Source organism: Larimichthys crocea, chromosome IV, assembly GCF_000972845.2.
Source record: "Larimichthys crocea isolate SSNF chromosome IV, L_crocea_2.0, whole genome shotgun sequence".
In the NCBI taxonomy this organism is placed as follows: domain Eukaryota; kingdom Metazoa; phylum Chordata; class Actinopteri; family Sciaenidae; genus Larimichthys; species Larimichthys crocea.
Window position 1 is genome coordinate 3,141,001 of NC_040014.1, and position 20,787 is coordinate 3,161,787.

Below are 20,787 nucleotides of genomic sequence, written 5' to 3' on the forward strand. Positions count from 1 at the left end.
TTAAATTTAAGACTGAATAGTTTTTTTTGGGATGTATTGTGAGTTATTGTTTCACTGCAAATGATAAAAACACCCAAGCTACTACTTAAAAAATCCAGTTTAATTCAGTTGCTTTTACATCCATAGTCAGACAGTCTAAAAGACAAGAATAGCTACACTAACTAGTAATAAAAGAGGAGATTCTAATGTGACTAACATTATATTAAAGTTATTTAAAACGATCACACTTCACAGCTTTGATTCAGTTAATCACATTTTAAGTTTCAGTTTTAAACAATGAGAGCCAAATTTCTTCAGTTCAGCTGCTGTTGATTGTCAGACTGCGTATCCGTACTTGCTGTCATATTCGACTGGTGTGTATTTGACAGGTGTGCGGCTGTTGCTGGAGGAAGTGTGCGCACGTCCTTCATTGAAAGAGCTTCCATGAGTCCCGCTGATCTGACTGTAAGCGACCTGTGGGTGCTGACTGCCACATCGGCTGGTATGGCGACTGGCCGGGCAGCTCTCAGGAGGCGGGGCGTCCTCTCTGTTTGACACAAGAGCAGAACAGAGGAAGAAAACCAACAGAGTTAAAGGATTTTACTACCAAGGGAATGACTTTGGTTGAGTCATTTGAATTTAGGGAATTAGTGCTTGATTTGTTTCAAAGTAAAATGACTTGGAAAGCAGCTGTTGAATATGAAATCAGAGGTGTAAAACTAATTTATGGAGCTTTTGGTTAAAACTGACATGTATACAGGACTTTTATTAAACCTGGTTCAGTTCCTGCCATTTATTGGGGCTGACATAATTAATTTTATCATCAAATTGATGTTTGGTCTGTGCAATGGAACAAAATAGTGAGATTTCCAAGATGACATCTTTAGAAATGGCTCAAAACCAAAAGTATTCCATTCGCAATAATATAAAAGAGAGAAAAGCAGCAAACTGTCACGTCTTAGAAGCTAAAATTTGCCGAAATTTACATGTTGATTCATTTTTGCCTTGACTCAACTTACTTGCGCTACGCGCTCATGAAGCTGCTGTTATTTATGTTATATAACTACAAACCAGGTCGTTCTGGATGGCCTCTGTGTCTTTGTATCCTTTGCTAAAACAGTGGAGGCAAGGTATTCACTACATGAAATAATGCTGCTCTGTAAATGAAGAGTATACAGAACGTCTTTGTTGTTGTTGCCTATTTAGAGCCTCTTCCCAACAGCGCCTACACTCACTGAGACCCTGCTTTCACTTCTGTCTTTCTACTGTAGGATAAAATTCACTCTGGTGCGAGTTTCAACCAGCAAACACTGACAAGAAACATACAATACAATCTTCCCTCGTAAACACCTCTGCCAACATTCAAGCTCGGAAGCTACTTTGCATTCTGTATTTATGTAACTTTGCAGTACCGGCCGGGATCTGCTCTTCTTGTCAAAGCAAACACCCGCACAACAGATCGACTTTGCCATTTTTCCTCTCAGACTCTCAGATATTTGCTGGTAAAGGGAATACATTTCCTTTTGATGAGTTGGAATGTGAAATAACGTACATCAAGTCTTCAGGGCTGTGATTCTTGGGTGTGTGTGTGTTGCCATGCAACAGGACATGGAAGCTGTTAACAAGAATGTGTTGAAACCAAATTCAATTACACATCACTTAGGTATCTAATTTCTTACCGTATTTCCACAGTTGTTTTGCTCTGCCAGTAGACATATTTTTGCCTTTTTATGAGATTGTTCTGAAAACAAGTAAATGAACTGAAATCTTTGGCTGCGGCTTCATATTGAACTTTTTAGTATTTTACTATTCGTTCATTTGCATCCTGACTGGTAGTTTGGTAATAGTACTAATGAATGATTTGGAACAAACTGCATTCACCTCTACATTTTTCCTCACTGCTTCAGGAACAACTGTAAAAACCTTCCACTATCCCTGTGGTTTGTACTTAGATAATTTACTTATTTAAAGCTGCTATATAATAAAATAATAATAAATAATATTACCTTAAAAAAATAAAGAGACAAACCCACAGATACAGTAATTATCACCGGTTTCTGTAGGTCCCCTCAGCTCTATGAAGCTCATTGTTTTGGTTTTACAGCCTGCAGCTTTGCTGTTTTGCTTCATTCTCACTGTTCTCATTAGTGTTGTTTCAAGACGCAGCAGAATTTTTGCAAATAATGCTTCATATTTGTCAGATGTGAATTAGCAATTGTTAGCAAATACTGTATCTTTGCCATTTTGACTGTAGGCGGTAACAATGTCAGTGTTAACAGCTTGCTCCCACTATCCCTGAGTTCATCTTTTATTCCAGGTTTAATATAATGAACCGCAGTCTTACCTCAAATTCACACCAGATGCTAGACACTGCACCTATTTCAATCTCTGTTTCTCTGTACTCACAACCATCTGTTCATTCAGCAGCACAGCTGGTGGTCAGAGCTGGTGTGGATTGTGCCATTTGTATAAATAGAAGTGTATCTGTCTTGCGGCGTCAAGGGCATGTGATGCCTTTGTCAGTATGTATTTACATTTTGTTTTTATATTTCCTGGTCAGATTTGCATGTACAGCTCTGATGTTTTTGCTCCTGATGCAGTTATTTTTCTCACTGTATTAATGTATTTGTTTTTTAGATGCAGAGGATACAGTACTTGAACTGGTTTGATACTCTGTATGACTCATCTCTTAACTTTTTCCCCAACTCAAGCTGCAGTGTTTACTTTTTACCACTCACTGATGTGAAAGGAACTATTGTTATCATGGGTCAAATGATTACTGCTTTGCCATTTCTCTTTCACACCGATGCCACATCCATGTGAAGAGAGTTGAACTCCTGTATGTCACAGATATGGAGAATCCTGTATCAGGATTGTGGCTTGAAGTGTTTGTCTGTGTCTTGTACACAACTCTGTCCTCCCACACTGACACTGCTCCCATTTCAACCATCTACTTTGAAAGCATGTGGGCTGTTTTCTATCTTATGGGAACCGTAACTTATAAAAAAATTTTTGGGAGACACTGTTTATTTGGAAAAGAAGGATTCCTCGATGAGATGTCAGCATGGGAGGTCAGCTGCAGAACATATGTCCTGGAGCAGCTATGGATTCTGCATCCTGTGCACTGACTCAAATCATCGGGACCTTCTGTTCGAGACAGTGTCCCATGCTGTCCTTTTCAACTATTTGCACAGTTTGGACTGTTCCAGTGGAGAAGAGCAGCTAAAATAATATCGTCTCAGAGATGTACAGTACAAGACTTCTGTCTCTAAATTAGATATTCACCCTTTGAAAACAGTGAGGACATTCTCACAAAATGATTTGAGGAAAAGTAGCAATCATTTGCATTTGCGTTTTGAATTAACAACACTAAGTCTACTGCCATACTAGCAGCTCTGTGAGACTAAGTTCAGCTACAGTTCACCCTGTCAGTTTATCATGTCAGTATGCCAATATTTGCTAATTACACTACGCTAGCATAAAAGGTTGTCTGGGGGCCGTATATATTATATTTCATGACAACCCCTTTGATAGTTGTCAAGATAAATTTCATTCTAGACCAAGGTGGTGAGAGACACGCTGCTCGCAGAACACTCTCTTGTTCCTCTTTTCCTTTGATTGACTCATTTTTATTTTTTAGTTTCATTTATCTGCCAGTCTGATAAGGAGGATATTAAATCACAACTGCAAGGTGTCAAAAGGGTGATTCAATAAAGTGTAAAATTGATTTATGTTGTGGTCCTTGTGGTGTAAAAGTAACAGAGATGCAGGAGTTTATGGGCGACACACAGTACCTCAAACAAACAAATGAATACCAATATTACTCCTCACTAAGTCAAACATCAATGTTAACAAGTTTCTAGGCCTACTGTGTTTTTGTTTTTGTTTTTAATTTAGTGAAGGTAACTTTCTAATTCCTGATACAACAGAATCTTAACAACAGACTACAGTGTTCATTTTTCATATATGCAGTATATGCTTACTGTTTGGGTATTTTTATTACAGACATAGACGGCAGAAACAGAAGGATAGAGCGAGGTGTAAGCAACAACAGTCCACAAGCTGGAAACTGAAAATTGTTCCTCATGGTCAGCATCTTGACCCCTTGTCTAGAGGGGTGACCAAAAGATGGTTTATCGCATTGATACGTAGTTATATGACTCTATCCGTTAAAGGCTCACAAATCACCTCAGCTGCTGTTTGCTCACATCCTTGGATTTAAACCCAACACAACCCTGATATACCTTTTCTAAGATATATGTAGATTGTCTCCCAGACCTCTAATTCCATGAACTTTGGAAAGTCACAGTAACAATTTATTACCGTACTAAATTAAAATTATATTCTGTATCGATTTCTTTCATTATTGTATTAGTTTCATTTATTTCATTTTGTTCTTTTTTTCTCTTTCCCACATCATTCCCCATCTCTCTTGCCCCACATTTCCTGTCACTCTTCAGCTGTCTCAGTCAAAATAAAGCTTGAAAAGGCCAAAAAGAAATCTTTAAAAAATGTCTTTGCCTTACATAAAGCACTTTCAGTAGTCTGTGTGTGTTTGAAAGGTTCTTCAGAGATAAAGCTGGCTTGCTTTGCCATGGAAATAGTGAGTTTCAAGACTGGTTTTCAATTGGCATTACCAAACCTTTCCCAAATTGCACTACATGTAGGCATGAAATCTGTTTACCTGTTTTAGCATTTTGTTCTAAGAGGTGTGCTACATTTAGCGTTGGCCCTGACTGACACTGATATGCATTCGCAAAATGGTTTCCTTTTAATAAAAGCCTGTGTATATTCACTGGGCAGAGGGCAAACTGCGTTCCCTGCCACAAATGCAAAATTAAATGTGCAAATCACACTCGGGAAAAGATGAATCACAACAGATGGAGCTCTGCTACATTTTCCTCTTGCCATGTAAACATACTGTATGCGCGGCGGCAGAATATTGTTTGTTTTGTAAGGCAAAAGATATGCCGAAATATTTTCAAAGCGTGCAGGATGGGGATGCGAAAGCAGCCACCACACAGAGAGGAAACCTGTGCATGGTGATCATCTGTTATCATGTTTTCTTTTGATGCAACGAGATCAATGAAACTCTCAAAGTAATAGTTATGTATTATTTATTTGCTCTCTGAGGGAGATTACATAGGGAGAATAACCTGTTAGCTTAGCTTGAAACATAAAGCGAGGAAAACATCTATCCTCGCTCTGTCCAGTGGTTTACAAAATGTCCGCCTCTAAAGCTGGCTAATCCAGGTATCATATCCCATCTGTTAATTTTGTACAAGAAACAAAGCATAAAAACAATAACCCGCTGTTGAGGTCTGAGGTTTATGTGTGTTATATATGTGTTCTTCGTCAGGCACAGCAACTTTTGGAGCCTTGGCTGGTTGCCTGGCAACTGCTCAGAGCCAAAAATTAGTCCAGCACATGAACATAACATAAAATGGCAAAATGTTGTTCATGGCTTTGTGTGTGTGTGTGTGTGTGTGCGTGTGCATGTGTGTGTGGATTAAACAAAGAGATATAACAACTTGATTTATGAGCTTTACTGTAGAAATGCTGGTGGGCGGATTTTGTTATAAAAATGTCACTTTCTGTGTTTTTCCGAGATTTAATAAATTGTATATTAATGTTTCAAATGTAATGACAAGAACAACCAAAGTGTGTTGGTTGACACTAGAAAGTCTCTCATGTTTCTAAGACGGAGAAGATAAACGACAAGAAAGAGTTAGCAACTTTTAATGAATCCTGCTCAGGCTTTCAGACGAGGCACGCAGCGGAACGGATGTTATTTTTACAGTTATGTTTGCGTTAGTATACCTGAAGTTTGTTTGCTTCTGCTCTTAAAACCTTGGATTTGAAAAAGGATTTCACTGCATTGTTCTTCACAATTGTGAGAATGGATGAGAGATGGTGGATGGTGATATTAAAATTATTTGAAATAATGCTGTCTGATATCAAAGAGTCCTAAATAAAACTTATTTTTCTATGTTTTTATGTACAGTTTGTGTTATAGTTTATGTTTCTTTGCTAGTTTTAATTCATGTCTTTCATTCTGATTCTATTCTCACCGGAATGGCTTTGATGTAGGTTGTTTTATATCTTGTAATACACATTTATAATTGCCGCTGTCTTTTAAAGTCTGGTTATTGATGTCAGTTCCCCCATGTCTTTTATATGTGGAAGCCAAATACATCTTATTATTACTAATTTATGCAGAAGTAAAATTCTGTACGCGTGCACACAATACTGCTTTATCCAAACATTCATATCCTTTAACATAAACTCACAAGCTGACAAAACTATTTAACACTAACAGAGGCAGAAGTTTCTTACTCATGGGACTTTTTGGTGATAAATGAGAAACTTGCCAGACTCTATGTGGATTTGTTCTCTTCTTGCAACAGCTCAGTTATCTAACTGTCAAGCTGCCAACACCTTTAACTGTGCCCTGCTGGAGCTGCAGTACCTGATCTCATTGGAAAACTCCTTCTCATAGCGATGCCTGGTGCTCAACTTCCAGTATAGAATCACGATGAGGACCAACAGGATGAAGATGAGGAGCAGGGAACCCACAACGGTGCCGACTATCACCGCCGCTCTGTTTGGAGCTGTAAAATTAGTATGAAAAACAAGGCATTATTCCCTCGGAAGCTTTGTGTCAGAAAAGAACAAAGTGTGAAAAATCCATTATTCTTATTCTCTCGTGTAGTGGTTTTGTGACACCTCCATACAGATTGTAAAAATGGCCTTATTTTAAAGGAATAGTAATAATTACAGATAAAAAGATCAGTGCCATTGTCGTTTGTAAGCTAAATATGGAGCCATTGCCAGTAGCTTCGTTTAGCACAAAGAATGGAACGGAGAAAATATCTTGCATGTTTCTGTCCAGACAGACAGAACAATAGTTCAATAAAGAACATATTCCACTGTATGTTTGTAGAAAAAAATTAAATTCTGATTTTAAAAAACAGGGGAATCGTCTGTGCTAACATGCTATGCTAAAGTCTGCTGTTTACATTATGTTAGCATTAAAAATGTTTGCTCAGTCATCTGGGAACCATTGAAATTTAATGACATTCTTTTTGAGAGTTATATATTTCAGTCTGGCCCAAAGTGATCACACCCACACTGCTACAGTAGCATTTCTAGAAAACTGTAAATTGTGTTCCTATTGTTGTGGAGAAATTGCTAAAGTCAAAGGTCAATGGCGAGATCAGGAAGGAAGAAAGTGTTCAGGAGCTTCTGATGTCTTATGCTGTATTATTTATTGACGCTTAGCCAAGGAGAATTAGAGACACTCTCAAAGTTCATCAGAAGTGCCTGAGTCGGTCTCACATTCTGCCCAACTCATCCTGGTGGATAAACTTTAAACCCAAAGATAACACCACAAATACTAAACGCCCAGAATTAGTCAAAGAGAATGTCTTTACCCATGCAGGTGTTATCGTCAACATATTCTAGTCTGGAGATACAGATGTCTGTTTACGCAGATTGGAACATCAACAACAAGCTATCTATTATGAGTAGGAAGGCAGCATTAGGTCTCTTTGACCCTGGCCACCACAGTGTTGAGATAGACTGGCACCTACTGTTCTCAACTAAAGCCAAACAACTAATACTGCTGAGGACCTCAAGGCCCACACGTGACCTTGTGTAACCTAAAAATAGAAAATTCCATAACACCTATGGTTGATTAATTTTTAATTTGTTGTTTAACTATTTTGCCATTATGGTGAGTATTCAATCACAACTACAAAACATCAAGGACGATTAAACAATGGTGGATCCAGGAGAATGTTCAGAAGAGTTCAGTGTATGTGTGTATGTGCAACAAAAAAAAGTGAACAGCATGTTTAGACGTAGACAAAGAAGCCTGAAGAGGTAGAATTATCTAATATATCACAACAAACTAAAAAGTATGGGAATTCTAATCTAATTCTATAATATCTTGTAAATCTTTGGAACCTCTAGTCTAGTCTAGTCCTGCACGTGGAATGAAAATGAATGATTCCCTGTCTAGAGCCAAAAAATGTGAGCACTAAGGCTAAAAGTTATGGACTCAACAAGATATAATATGAGGGTCTGCTCCACAGATCATGAGGCACACAGAGACAAACTCATTTTATGGATCCACAGAACGTAGAGAGGGCTTGTTGGGAGTCTAAACCCAGAGATGATTTACTGCATAATGGTATGCTGAATCACTGACTCCACTCCCTATTTGTGCACGTACAGTCACCAGATTCATTCCGCATGAGGCAGCTCTGGTATATCTCCAGTATCTGTCTTGTTCGGAGCTGTTCAGGGGTGCTTTTAATGAGTCCACTTATTTTCTGTCGCTGCCTTTATCTTGTTTCATTTACAATTTATGAAGCAGGGTCGCACGAGGCAGTGGAGTTATTTCAGAATTACCTGTGTGACTTTGTGAATCAACAACAGGAAGACAGTAATGAAGAGCTGACGGCCAAAGGGTTTTGTGTTCTGAGGGACTGTGTTTTTTTTTTTTTTTTTGCTGTGTCATTTCCTGTCATAATTAGACAGTGTAATTAAGATAACACACTGATGTTTTAGAACACTGTGGTTGAAACCCTGTGTGCGAGAAGTGGGAAGACTGTGGCACAACCACAAAGAGAGAAGAGGATGAAATCTAGGTCTTTCATGATCACATGTGTGCGTCATGCGTGATACATGTGGACTGGAACATTATGTGTGAGGTACCCTTACGTTTGTTTGCTTTCAGGTTGATCCTGCAGTGTCGGGCTCCAACAGCATTGTTCACCTCACAAAGGTAGAGGCCTGCAAAGCTCTGTGAGTGATTACTGATTTTCAGCTCCCCAGTTGCCCTGTCTGAGAGAACACACACAAATGTAGATTAACGCATGCACTGCGTGTGCTGTACATCCATCCATCCATTATCTGTAGCTGCTTATCCTCATCAGGGTTGAGGGGAGCTGGAGCCTATCCCAGCTGAAATTGGTGGAGACACCCTATTGATAGAGACAAACAACCATTCACACTCACGTTAACCTGCATGTCTTTAGAAGGAAGACCCACACAGACATGGGGAGAACATGCAAACTCCATGCAGGAAAGTCCAAACCAGCTTGGGGATTAAACCAGGAACCTTCCTGCTGTAAGTCGACAGTGCTAACCACTGCACCATTGTGCCGCCCTGCTCCAAGGTGGCTAAAATAAACATACCTCAGATATGCTACAATTGAAATAGTAACACATACTTAAGGCTCGTGGTTAGTTTGTGCAAATTATGACTTGAAAATATGAAGAATTGCTTCTCACACAGAGTTTCACCCATTATCTTTCCAAAATTGGTTGTTGTGGAAACTGATCAATGCAGTTTACAGTAAACAATGTCGGGAACATGTCATGTTGAAATGAAAAGAAAATGAGGAGAGAATGCAAATTAGCTGCTGATTATGCACCAGACTCTCGCTTTAAGGAAGTAAGCTGTTAAACTACAGAGCGCTGTGCTCCACATCATTATTTCTTCAGAAAGTTTTCACCTGGATGGTCTATCATTTTCATTTCAATTTAAAAATGCCAAAAAAGCGCTGATGCATTCCTACATTTCTTTATCTTGAAAAATAAAACAAAACAAAAGCTTGTGCCGTAAATTCAACAAGAAAAGGCTTTTGCTCACACAGAATTGAATAGCACCTGTCTCAAGCCCACACCCAAACACAAACACACACACACACACACTCGCTCTCTCTCTTTGATGTGCAGTAGCACCATGACATCAGCAGAGGTCATGCTTACTCTGTGTCGCCATAGCAGGGATGGGTCCTGCACTTTCTCTCTTCCATGTATATGTTAAGGTAGTGGAGCCTCTTTCAGATTTGCAGTGCAGCGATACAGCCTCGCCGATGAGCTCCCCGCCCTCCACCCAGCATTTAGGTGCAGACGGCTTCACTGAAATCATACAACAAATGGATCATTTCATGCTGTCATTTCCATTTCCATTTGTTGAAAAAACAGTATATAGCTCTATAGCTTCAGGATGAAATGACAAGAATCATTTTGACTCCGGCGTTAATGACACCTATTCACACAATATGGATGGGTTATACCAAAAACGTGATACATTTTATAACATTTAAAAACCTTATATTATAAATCTATACTTGAATGTCAACGTCTTTATGGTATGTGTGCCTATAGATGAGACAGACTATGGAGTACTGTCCAGCTAGGAAATGGTGAAAGAGGACAGAAATTGGCAGCAGTTAAGGAGTGATTACGTACTTGTGAAGAAAAGACCTGTAAGGTTGACATTTCACATATTTAAGTGTGTTCTCCTGCATTTAGACGATAAAAGAAGGAACACTCCAACTATTCAGTGATGCTCTGGCTCGTACAAACAGTGTGATCTTGCATGCACGGCTGTATTGCTGTTAGCATGAAAACAGCATTTTACATTCCAATAGGCACAATTAATTAGCAATACTCCAATACTGCCATATTGTTTTTCTTTTCCTACAGAGAAACAAGCATGTGTAGTTCAGATCAAACTGGAAATGATGCCTGCTGTTATGTTTATCATTTGTTCTTTTCATTTCTTCTCAGATGTTGGTTCAGATTGTGAAAAATAACAAAATTGTACTTGTAACTCAATACTTTTAACTCTAATCACTGTTGTTGGTTGCAAAAAAGGAAGAAAAAAGTAGTAGCGATATATATATAAAAAAAAAACTGTATTTAAGTCCTTTCCTTTTTTTTAAACTGACACGATCATTTCTTCAATCGTGGAACACCATGGTAAGAAGTTATTTAAAGTATCCAGTCTAACAATCCAATCTGCCAATGAGTTGACCTCCTCCTCCACCCCATTTTCTGGTCACACTTATTCAGACAAGATGAGTTGGACTAGAGTCAAGTAAATTACTTCCTCTGGCAAATTGTAACACTGATTACACCGACTAACGGCTTTAAGTGTAATTTCAAATTACTGTCCCCTTTATACGATTTCTCATCATTGACACACTCTGTATCTATCAGTTCAAGGTAGATCTTTCCAAAGCAGCTTTTCTTACTGGTCAAAATTGTGACCACGGCCATGACAGCAAAAAGTTGCATACCGAGTTAATGTTAAAGTTTAAGGTGAAGTGTTTTGTATTTTATTTCAGACTGAACTGAGGGAGGAAAGCAGTGGAGGAAATTGTGCAGACCTGAATTAAGGAAGAAATTTGTCATAGAATTATTTCATTCTTTCATTAAATCTGGCTGTTAGCTCTAGAAAGCTATACATAGTTCTCACTGATATGCATGAAATCTTGTGATTGTCATTTTACATGTATTTAAAGATCAAGTGTGTAAGATTTAGGGGGCTCTGTTAACAGAATAATATATTATAATTGTGTACAACAAGCTGACAATAAGAGTTGTTATACATTAGAATGAGCCTTTTATATCTTTATCTCATGGACAAATTACCTGACTCCCCCAGTTCATTTATTACCTCAGTAAAACATTTTCCTAATGAGCCTGTGGTCTCAATCACAAGTCTTCTTACGTACTGTACAGCATGATGTTCATTTAGTAAATGATGGTCCCATTTAGAGTAAAACAGACAATAAAGCAGTGTATGGCTTTGGGGCGTGGCTGCCTTGTCACTGACAAGTCATTCTCAGTGAGTCTGTCTGGCGTAACACAACAAGCTCAAGAAACTCAGATCACACTGTCAAATTAGGCAGTGCTGATCAAATATGATTCAAGGTTTGATTGCTGTTCCTCACCTCAAATGTTTTCAGAAACATATTTTTTTACTCTACTGTTTAATCGTAATACTATATTTAGGACCAGCCTGGCAGCCCAGCTTCCAGTACCCACCAGCTCTGTGTTCTTCTCCAAATATGGTTCTGAAAAACCAAGATGGCAACGTCCATAATGCCAAACTCAAGGCATCAAACCAATGGGTGACATCACAGTGGGTTTATCATGTTTCTAAAGTGGCCCAGAAGGGACAAACCAAACACAGCCTTTCGCATTACTCACCAGTTCTGTAGCCACTGTACAGCAGGCTACATGCTTTGAAGGAGAGCCTGAGGCAAGGCTCATTTAGTTGGTTGCAACCTAAATGCAAATAATTCTTCTCACTGATCTAATTTGTTATCCAAAGTATTGCACTTTGCTACATTTCAAATCATAACCGTTGCAGCGGATGAAAGGTCACATGAAAATTTATGATAAACTGTGAAAATGGAACAACTGCACATCAGTAGCTGCAACGGAAATGGTTCGGCTGTTCCTGCTGAGCACTCATTCAGCTTTTAAAAAACTTTGTAGCACCCAGTGGGACAAGAGAGGTCATATTATGCATTTGACCTGAAAGAGCAGAGGACTTTGCGGTGCACAGGACCTGACGTTCGGACTGTTGAGTGTATAGAAAAACAGAAATATTTGTATATATTTCATAAACAGCTGTATACGCACAGGCTGCAAAGTGCCTCAAATAAGCAAAGTGTATTAGTTTGGCAATCATGTCCCGCTACATAAGTAATAAGAAAAGAAACTAAATTTGCTTGGTAGCACCTAGCAATGTTTTGCCTGATGAAGGTCAAGCACCAAAACCTTCCAAATAGATGTATTAATGCAAGTTAGACATTGTGTCAGTGCGTTTATTTTGTTAAGTTGCGACTTTGGATCAACTTGTTCCACTCCTACGCACCTGTCTCATGAAATAGATGTGTGAGGTGTTCTGTTTTTTTCCTTGAGTAAAATTTATTTGAAGTAACTGTATTTTTGAGTAAAAAGATAACAGACTATCCATCTCTGAGACTTATGAATACAGAGGATGGAATCATTGTTGTAGTCCTAAAAGATAAAAGTGTGTCTGACGGCAGGTGCCTTGAGATCTGCTACATGACATATTTTGTAATGCATACCGGCATGTGACAAGGAAATGTAATCCTCTTCAGTAAAATACACTCTGCACATTGTTGAATGAATACACAGCTGCCTCCACCTTAAAATCAAACAGTACCATAGTTGCCAAAGGTGATGGATATAAATAATGCAGTCAGGTGACATGTGTTACCCCCATGATGCAACCCAATTCCCCATCTTACCCAGTACCACAAGTGACACCTTGCGCGTGTCCACTCCAGGTGATTTCTTCACTTTACACTTGTAGGTAGCACTTTGAGCAGGTGACAGTAGAGAGATGGAGAGCGAAGCGTCACCCATTGAGGGGTCCGGAGCAGCAAAGCTGAGTCCTTTTGCAAGAGCGTGGTTACTGTGGATGTATTTAGTGCCGCTGGTATAGGACACGAGCTGAAGGGAAAACAAAACACACAAAGGAATTATTTAGCACCAATATTGAATTAAATTTCTAAATGCAATGTTGATGTTGAGTTTTTTTAAGTCATTGTTTTGGTTTATTTTTATTATTTGCTTCTTTGTGTGAAATCAAAATTGAGTGTCTGATTAAGTATCCCTAAAGATCTGAGTAAAATAATAGTAATAGTTCAAAAACAGCTCAAATCTCAGGACTGTGTAGGTTGGGTCGGGTTGACAGCCACTCATGAGATGCCACTCAGGTGAGCAGCCAAAATGCATTTTAGCCACTAAGAAAAAACAGCATGATCTAAAATGTGCTATATTTAGAATATTTTCACGAGGGGCTCAAGTCGTTAAGCACTCTTCGAAGTCATAAGGCCAGACTACTTTTACAAAACAAGTGACGTTACCAGAATATTTACACATCTAACTGGTTAAATTGAGGATTCATGTCGAACAAACCGGCGTTGGTGATTGTTAAAACAGTGGAAAGATCAACAAAGATGATTTGGTGAGTTTCAATTTGTTCTCTTCTGTTGTCCGAATGAAATGTGCTTATGATGAGTTATGGTAATTAAGCTAACCTCAGTTTGGGGACAGAGCGAAATTTGAATTCTGAAGAGGTGTTTGGTTGTATTTTTTTCTGTTTGATAAGAAAAACATGTAGAATAATATTTTCTGTTTTCACAATTATTTAGTGAATGTTTTCTTTCTGCTCTGCCTGGATTTGAGGCAGTTTGAGTGAAAGCAGACATGTTTAGTTTTGTTGGACAACTGACTCCAATTCAAACCCAATTTCAGGAAAGGTATAACAGTATTTCAAAACAAACAAAAAAAAAGTTTACGATGATATTAATATTGTGTTATATTAGCAAGACAGTGTCTCATTTTCAACATGAAATAGTAGATAAACACAGGTGTTACCAATGATACTAATTAAGGATTAGTTACATTCAGGTCAGACAGAGTCAGGGTGCTGCTGTGGTGCATGGTGACTCATTGGAAAGTCTCTGCTGCACTAAATGGAATGGAACCTTAATTAGTATCATTGGAAACACCTGCGTTGACCCGGCTATTTCATGTCCAAATGGCTGCTGTGAAAAAGGTCTATTGTAGAGTGAGAAAGGCCACATATAGAGGTGGAAGTTGGGGTGCATCGATTTAAGTCAAACAAACAGGACATAAACCCAGAAGCTATCTGTATCCCGCGTCACCAAAAGTCAACTGTAACTTATTTCAAGTTACATACGTAATGTTTGATTTACGCAGCCTGATGTTTTCATTAACCCTTTGATGCACAACATGGGTCAAAAGTTGTTATGTTCTATATCTTTGCAATAAATTATTTTCATTATTCAGTAGCACAAATCATGTTTATTTATTTCCTTTCCTGCTTTATAAACAAGCACAGCTTTTGTATTTCTACAAAGTTTACACACATGCAAGTAGTAAGTAGCATATTTACCCTGGGCAAGTCACCTGCTAGACATTTCACAGCTCTGCACAGCTGATACTTATAAGACTTGTTTTACAATTGTTCAAATGTTAACTTAAGAAAATATTTGACAGTTCTGGAAAATAGCTGTGCATAATATTTGATTAGGATTAGGTTACCTTGAGAGTACATTGTATTTTGCCAGAAAGGTACAAGTAATTACTGTTATCCAGCTAGCTGTTGACATATTCTATTTAAGTTAGCTAATCCGTTGTAGTTAGCTTAGCTAATTTTAGTAAAAAAATTGAGATTTGTGTAGTGATGTAATCAACAAATATTAAATGTATGAGTGTTTTGCCCACTCACTGCTGAAGTAATTATTTGAAACAAATTATTATTATACAGTAGCATTAAGTCATTTAATTTTAAAACACACATGGATGAATGTGTCATTTTTGACCCATATGAGTAAACTCAATGTAGTGATACAAAAACAATTTTTCTTCATAAAGCATGAAAGGAAAACAAAAACAAGATATTTAAAAAATATTTGGAATATTCAATCATAAAATACATTTATTTCAAAAAATAGAGCAAAGAAACAAATGGGAAATTAATGTGGGTCATTTTTTACCCATGTTGTGCAATAGAAGGAGGATGCATATGTTGTGCATCAGAGGGTTAACAGAACCAAGTATTTTTGGTGCCTACACCTATAACTGTGGCCGTTTTGCAATGTTAACCGCATGTTTGTCATTGTTACCATGAGGATGAACAGACTTCAACTTTTTCTGCATGTCCAAAACCGTAATATAATAAACACAGGGCATCTGTAGCTGCATTAAATGACATTAAAAGGTGTTAAAGGAGGGTTCAGTCAAATACTGATGCAAATGGGAATGGAATTTGTAAACAAGTCAAATGTGCCAGTTGAAGTGTAAACGGATCAGTGGTGAAGGATAAAGAGCTTTATCGCTGGGTGCATTGAAATGTTCAGGTGTGAAATCGGAATAGATTAGATGTTTCAAAGATGCTTTTCCTCTAGTTATAGCATGTGTCACAACAGTTGGGTTGTATAGTGGTCTCTAATCGGAGAGACGCTGCAGAAAAACTCATTTTACGAGTCCATAATTTTTGTTTCCTGAGTAATAACTTTGTAATTTAGCCCCAATTTTGAGCAAAGCTGGAGGCGGCATTCAATTAGTACATCTCTAATTCAGTTATTTCAATTAATTTCTTGCATAACCTACAGAGTCGTATTAGCCTGTGCACAGCAGGTTAGTTGAAAATATAAAAATACATCCAAGGTAGAGCTTTAACTTTGTGAGTTTGGTGAGTTTTGAATGAAATGTGTTTCATGATGAGTTAACAAGGCAGTTGGTCATAGTTCAGAAAAAGAGAACTTAAATTCAAGAGTATATATTAAACGTTAAATGTGATATATGTATTTAGCTGTTTAATAAGGAACACGTCTGAGAATGTTTACTGTCTTGACAGTGTATGAGTTTACTTATTAAACTAAACATGGGGATGGCGGTTTCTTTCAGCTCTGGTTATGTTTAAGGCAGAGCAAAGATGTTTCACGGACAAGTGAAGTGGATTTTTGATTGTTGGGTTCACAGAATGAATCGACTAACTATCCTAGCATAACCACAGCCAATTCAGACCAAATATTGGAAAAGTTATATTACAATATTTATAATCTGGTTCAAAACTTTCATCCTTTTCTGCTCATACAAAACTCATAATATACAGCATTTGTAACATAAATAACATAGACAAGACAAATAGAGGAGGTGGAGTTGTGTTGGGTGTTGGGTAGCTCTCTCTGCGCCACTTTGTTTATTTCCTATTCATGTCTTCACATGAGAACATAGGAATGAGACTCAATAATCCACTATCTCCCCTACCTTTAAATGACAGATGAAATGTCTGTAAGTTGTTGTGGTAATTATACTCCATCCCATGTTGTCATTGAATCTGCATCATTCTTATTCATCTTCTTACCATCTGATCTTTCTGCGTGGTGTCTGGACTGACCACGGACCATTCAATGTCAAGTTCTCCGGTGTCCGCAGGGCTCGGTGTGTAAGTGCAGCCCAAAATCACACTCTCTCCCTCTGCCTTCTGGATAGTCTGCGGGCCCGTGGACGTCACCTGCATCCCTTGCGTATATTTCAATTCTTTAAAAATTCAGACAAGTCTTGAAATTAATCACAGATGCATATAGCTTCTTAACCCCTTATTGTAATCCTCAAGGATAAATATTATTATCTTATTCACTGAGTGACAGTTTATGGTTTCCATCCACACATTTTCTGGATGTACTTAATATTGATTTATTCAGATTGATTTCTTGAAGGAGGCCTGGCTAAGAAAGCAACAAAAACACAAAGATAGTAGTTACAGCCAAATACTGCACAGGAATATAAAAAAGACAAGCTGAGACTAATATTAGACAGCAATTGAAGGAAAATGAACCAGTGGTCAAGTATGTCTATAACTCTCTGCAAAACAGTACATTACATATTTTTTTACTGCTGGGTATAATTGGTAAAGCTCACCAAGAATAACTAACTTAGTTTAGCTAGAATTACACTCAAAATGGCTTTTCAAGAGCATGTGGCCCAGGGGAAATGTACTTAGTAATTAGGCAGTTCAGTGAGTATGTACAACTGAAATCACTGTACTTGTCTGTACTTTTATATATTGTAGAGTTTTTAAATATACTTTTGTTTTGCTTTTCAAATTACATGTGTATTTAACCTACAGCTCAGCCCCACCCTAAAGGAATAAAACAAGCTCAGAATCCCCAAGAGAGGAATAATCTCCAGGCCTGATTGGCCAGACAATGAGCACCATGGTAACACATGGGGAAACTTACACCACTGAGTCTCAGCGGTGTTCAACAGAGAAGACACATGAAGGTCTCGGTGATCATTTCTTAAAAGGTGCTTCATTCAGTCCTATACTGTCATGAAAATACAATATTATAGATAACACAGGGCACTGTACCGACATGGGCTTGTCTTTATGTGCTTGTGTGTCTCTTATCCTCACCTGTGCTCAAGAGACTTGATGTGCATAACAAGAAGACAGACAACCAGGGTGGGCAGCTGAGGAAGAAGCCAGACCTCAACCGTGTGCAGATTTGTCTGAACATCGTGGTCCTGTTTAAAAAATCACAAGGAAGAAGTGGTCAAAATGACTGAGATGATAAAAAGTACAGTGTCTTTATGTATATTAGTACATGAAATTGGTTTTGTAAATTAATATTCTTATAAAATAGGACAAATAAAAAGATTTTGGGCTGCACAACAACAAGTTAAATATATATTACCTGAATGCAGATACTCAATCCAAATGTCTGGCAGGGATGAAGTATCAGTGTGCTGCCTGGGGCTCTTGAATTACAGAAGCTCCTCCTTTACTCCCTCTCACCATTAAGCCCTCTGATAGGACGATTGCTCCACCTGTTTTGCCTGTTTTCCAAAAGGCTTCCTTAGCACTGTTATCAGTCTCTGCAACCAAACAAAACAAAGTGATGTCAAATAAAACCAATGTACGGAAATGTACTTGACGACATTAGCGCCCTGGCAGGTAAATAATAATACAAAGCTATGAATTTGTAAACAAGTGAACATGGAGGAGTGAAATTTTATTGGGTTTGTAAAGAAGTGTCTGGGAACTCAGATCGCTACTTTAATGAGAAATTTGAATAAATGTTGTAGTGATTGTGAGTTCAACAAGTGTGAACATGCTTGTTCGTATATGGTATGCAACTAGGTCAGAACATCTTGAACTAAGTCAGAACTCGAAATACTTGAAAATCACCTGCCTCTATTCTTACAAAAAAACACACAGCCTCTGTGGTTTCAAATAATAAGCAAGACAAAGAGAACATACAAGGTCTCAAGTGACCAGAAACTAGTTGTTCGGCCAAAAGAACAAACCAGGATGTACATATACATTACCAGGATGTATGAAAAAATAAATAAATGAATAAAATCTTATCTCTGTGGCAAACCTGGAGGGAAACACCCCTTTTAAATCTTTCTGTGAGTTCACCACATTTATTTTACAAGCTTTGCAAACATTTATTTTTTAAATGACTCCTCTCTGACCTCACATGACCGCTCTTTCCAGAATGTGAGTGGTTGAGTTGCTTCAAAGACACGGCTATGGAAAGCATTAAGGAATGAGGTCGATTACTTTTTATCCTAATTCCTTTAATATGAAGAAAACAACATTTCAACAAGTTCAGGACTTGTTTGTCTTGTACTGCATGTTAACTGCCAAGTGCCACAGATCAGATAAACAAAGTAAGATTAGAGTCAACCTGAGCACAGAGTAAATATCAGTATCACAAATAGATTTCATCCAGCTATATTGTATTCATTGTAATAGCACTTATGTTGTGGAGTATGCCCTCTCCGGTGAGCTAAATGAGTGATGCTAAAGAGTAAGTATTTAATTTACATTTATCAGGAGAACAGAAACAAACCTGACTGCAAGTGACTGCAAATGTTGCTGCTCCATGTCTGCAGGATATACAAATAAGTGGTTGTTTGCTCTAGGTATTTTCCCAAATCGGATTTCAAAACAAAACTACAACAGGTCACTGGAACATTTTCCTACTCACAGTTGAAACTGTTACTGATTATTACTAGCCACTGAGCTAGCAAGCTCATCCGCTGCAAATTCTCATGAGAACACACAAAAGCACACAGTTATTATCACTGTAACCATTTAAACATACATATAAATGTGTGCAACCACTAAGTTTTTGGCACTGCCTGAGTAGTTAGACACAGTACACACGTGCAAGCCAAGACTGGCTTCTCTGGGATTAATGTTTCCTGAGCTAGAAAACAGCTTAGTGGAGCAAAACAAACAAAGACTCAAGAAAACAGACAATCCAAGTGAAAACAGCAGGATTAGAACTTGGATTAATACACTAGTCCTAGAAAAAAATGCAACTATGTATGCAACTAATTATACTTTTAACTGTCTTTGCACAACATGGGTCAAAAGTTACTTGACATTGTTTTTTTTTTTGTTTTTTTCTGTCTTTACAAGAAATTAATTTCTAGTTCAGGTATTCATTAAAAAAACTTAAACAGGATATTTACTTGTTGTTTTTTTACACAGTTTTTACTGCTCCATATTTGCAATTTCTTAAAGGAATAACTAGCTTAGTTTAGCTAGAATTACACTCAAAAAGGCTTTTTAAAAAGATGTGGCCCAGGGGAAATATACTCAGTAATCAGGCAGCTCAAGGATTCAAGTATGTGCAACTATAGAATTTGTAAAATGAAATATAATCACTGTAATGAACTGTGCTGTTTACATATCGTACATAAAGACATTTAAATATTAAATTACATGTGTATTTAAGATCTGCAGCTTAGTCTATGAAAAGCCCCACCCTAAAGGAATATAACACATGAGCTCAAATTCCCGAGAGTGATCTAGAGGAATAATCTTAAAGGTCTGATTGGCCAGACAATGAGCACTATTGTAATACATGGGGAAACTTACACCACTGAGTCTCAGCAATGTTACATAGAGAAGAAGCAGAACTGTGTCAGTGATCATTTCTAAAAAGGTCATTCATTCCTGAAGTGTCATGGAAAAAGTGGTGTGGATAACATGGGGCACTGTACCTGCACAGGCTTGTTTTCGTGTGTGTGTCTCGAATTTGCATTTCTGTTGCCAAGAAGACAGACAACCAGGGTGACCAGCTGAGGAAGAAGGCAGACCTCAAACATCTGCAGATTTGTCTGAACATTGCAGTCCTTTAGTAAAGTAATCAGGAACAAATGGTGAAATGACTGCGATGATAACAGACAGTGCAGTATTTATGTATGGTATGTTATCTGGCACAGATAAAATAGCAGTTTGCTTCCTGGTGCTCTTGGATTACAGAGAGCTCGGATTATAAAACTAGTATTGTTGAATTTAGCTATAGTTTATTGGTTGATTTCTAGTCATTTTAAGTCAGTTAGCTATTCTTGTTACATTACTTGCCATACCTACCATGTGGTCCAGGGACAAAAGGAGGACATGTCAAA

General features: G+C 37.9%; 1 protein-coding gene across 1 annotated transcript; it reads right to left on the reverse strand.

Moving 5' to 3' along the window:
• Positions 1–77: 77 nt before the first annotated feature.
• Positions 78–19,318, reverse strand: vsig8a (V-set and immunoglobulin domain containing 8a). Its single transcript, XM_010736747.3, has 9 exons — positions 19,218–19,318; positions 18,054–18,234; positions 17,774–17,883; positions 16,721–16,896; positions 13,068–13,272; positions 9,760–9,912; positions 8,707–8,829; positions 6,449–6,590; positions 78–526 (listed from the first exon to the last, which is right to left on the reverse strand). The coding sequence occupies exons 3-9, from the start codon at positions 17,874–17,876 to the stop codon at positions 316–318; spliced, it is 1,113 nt and encodes a 370-aa protein (XP_010735049.2). The 5' UTR covers positions 17,877–17,883; positions 18,054–18,234; positions 19,218–19,318; the 3' UTR covers positions 78–315.
• Between the last annotated feature and the right edge of the window lie 1,469 nt (positions 19,319–20,787).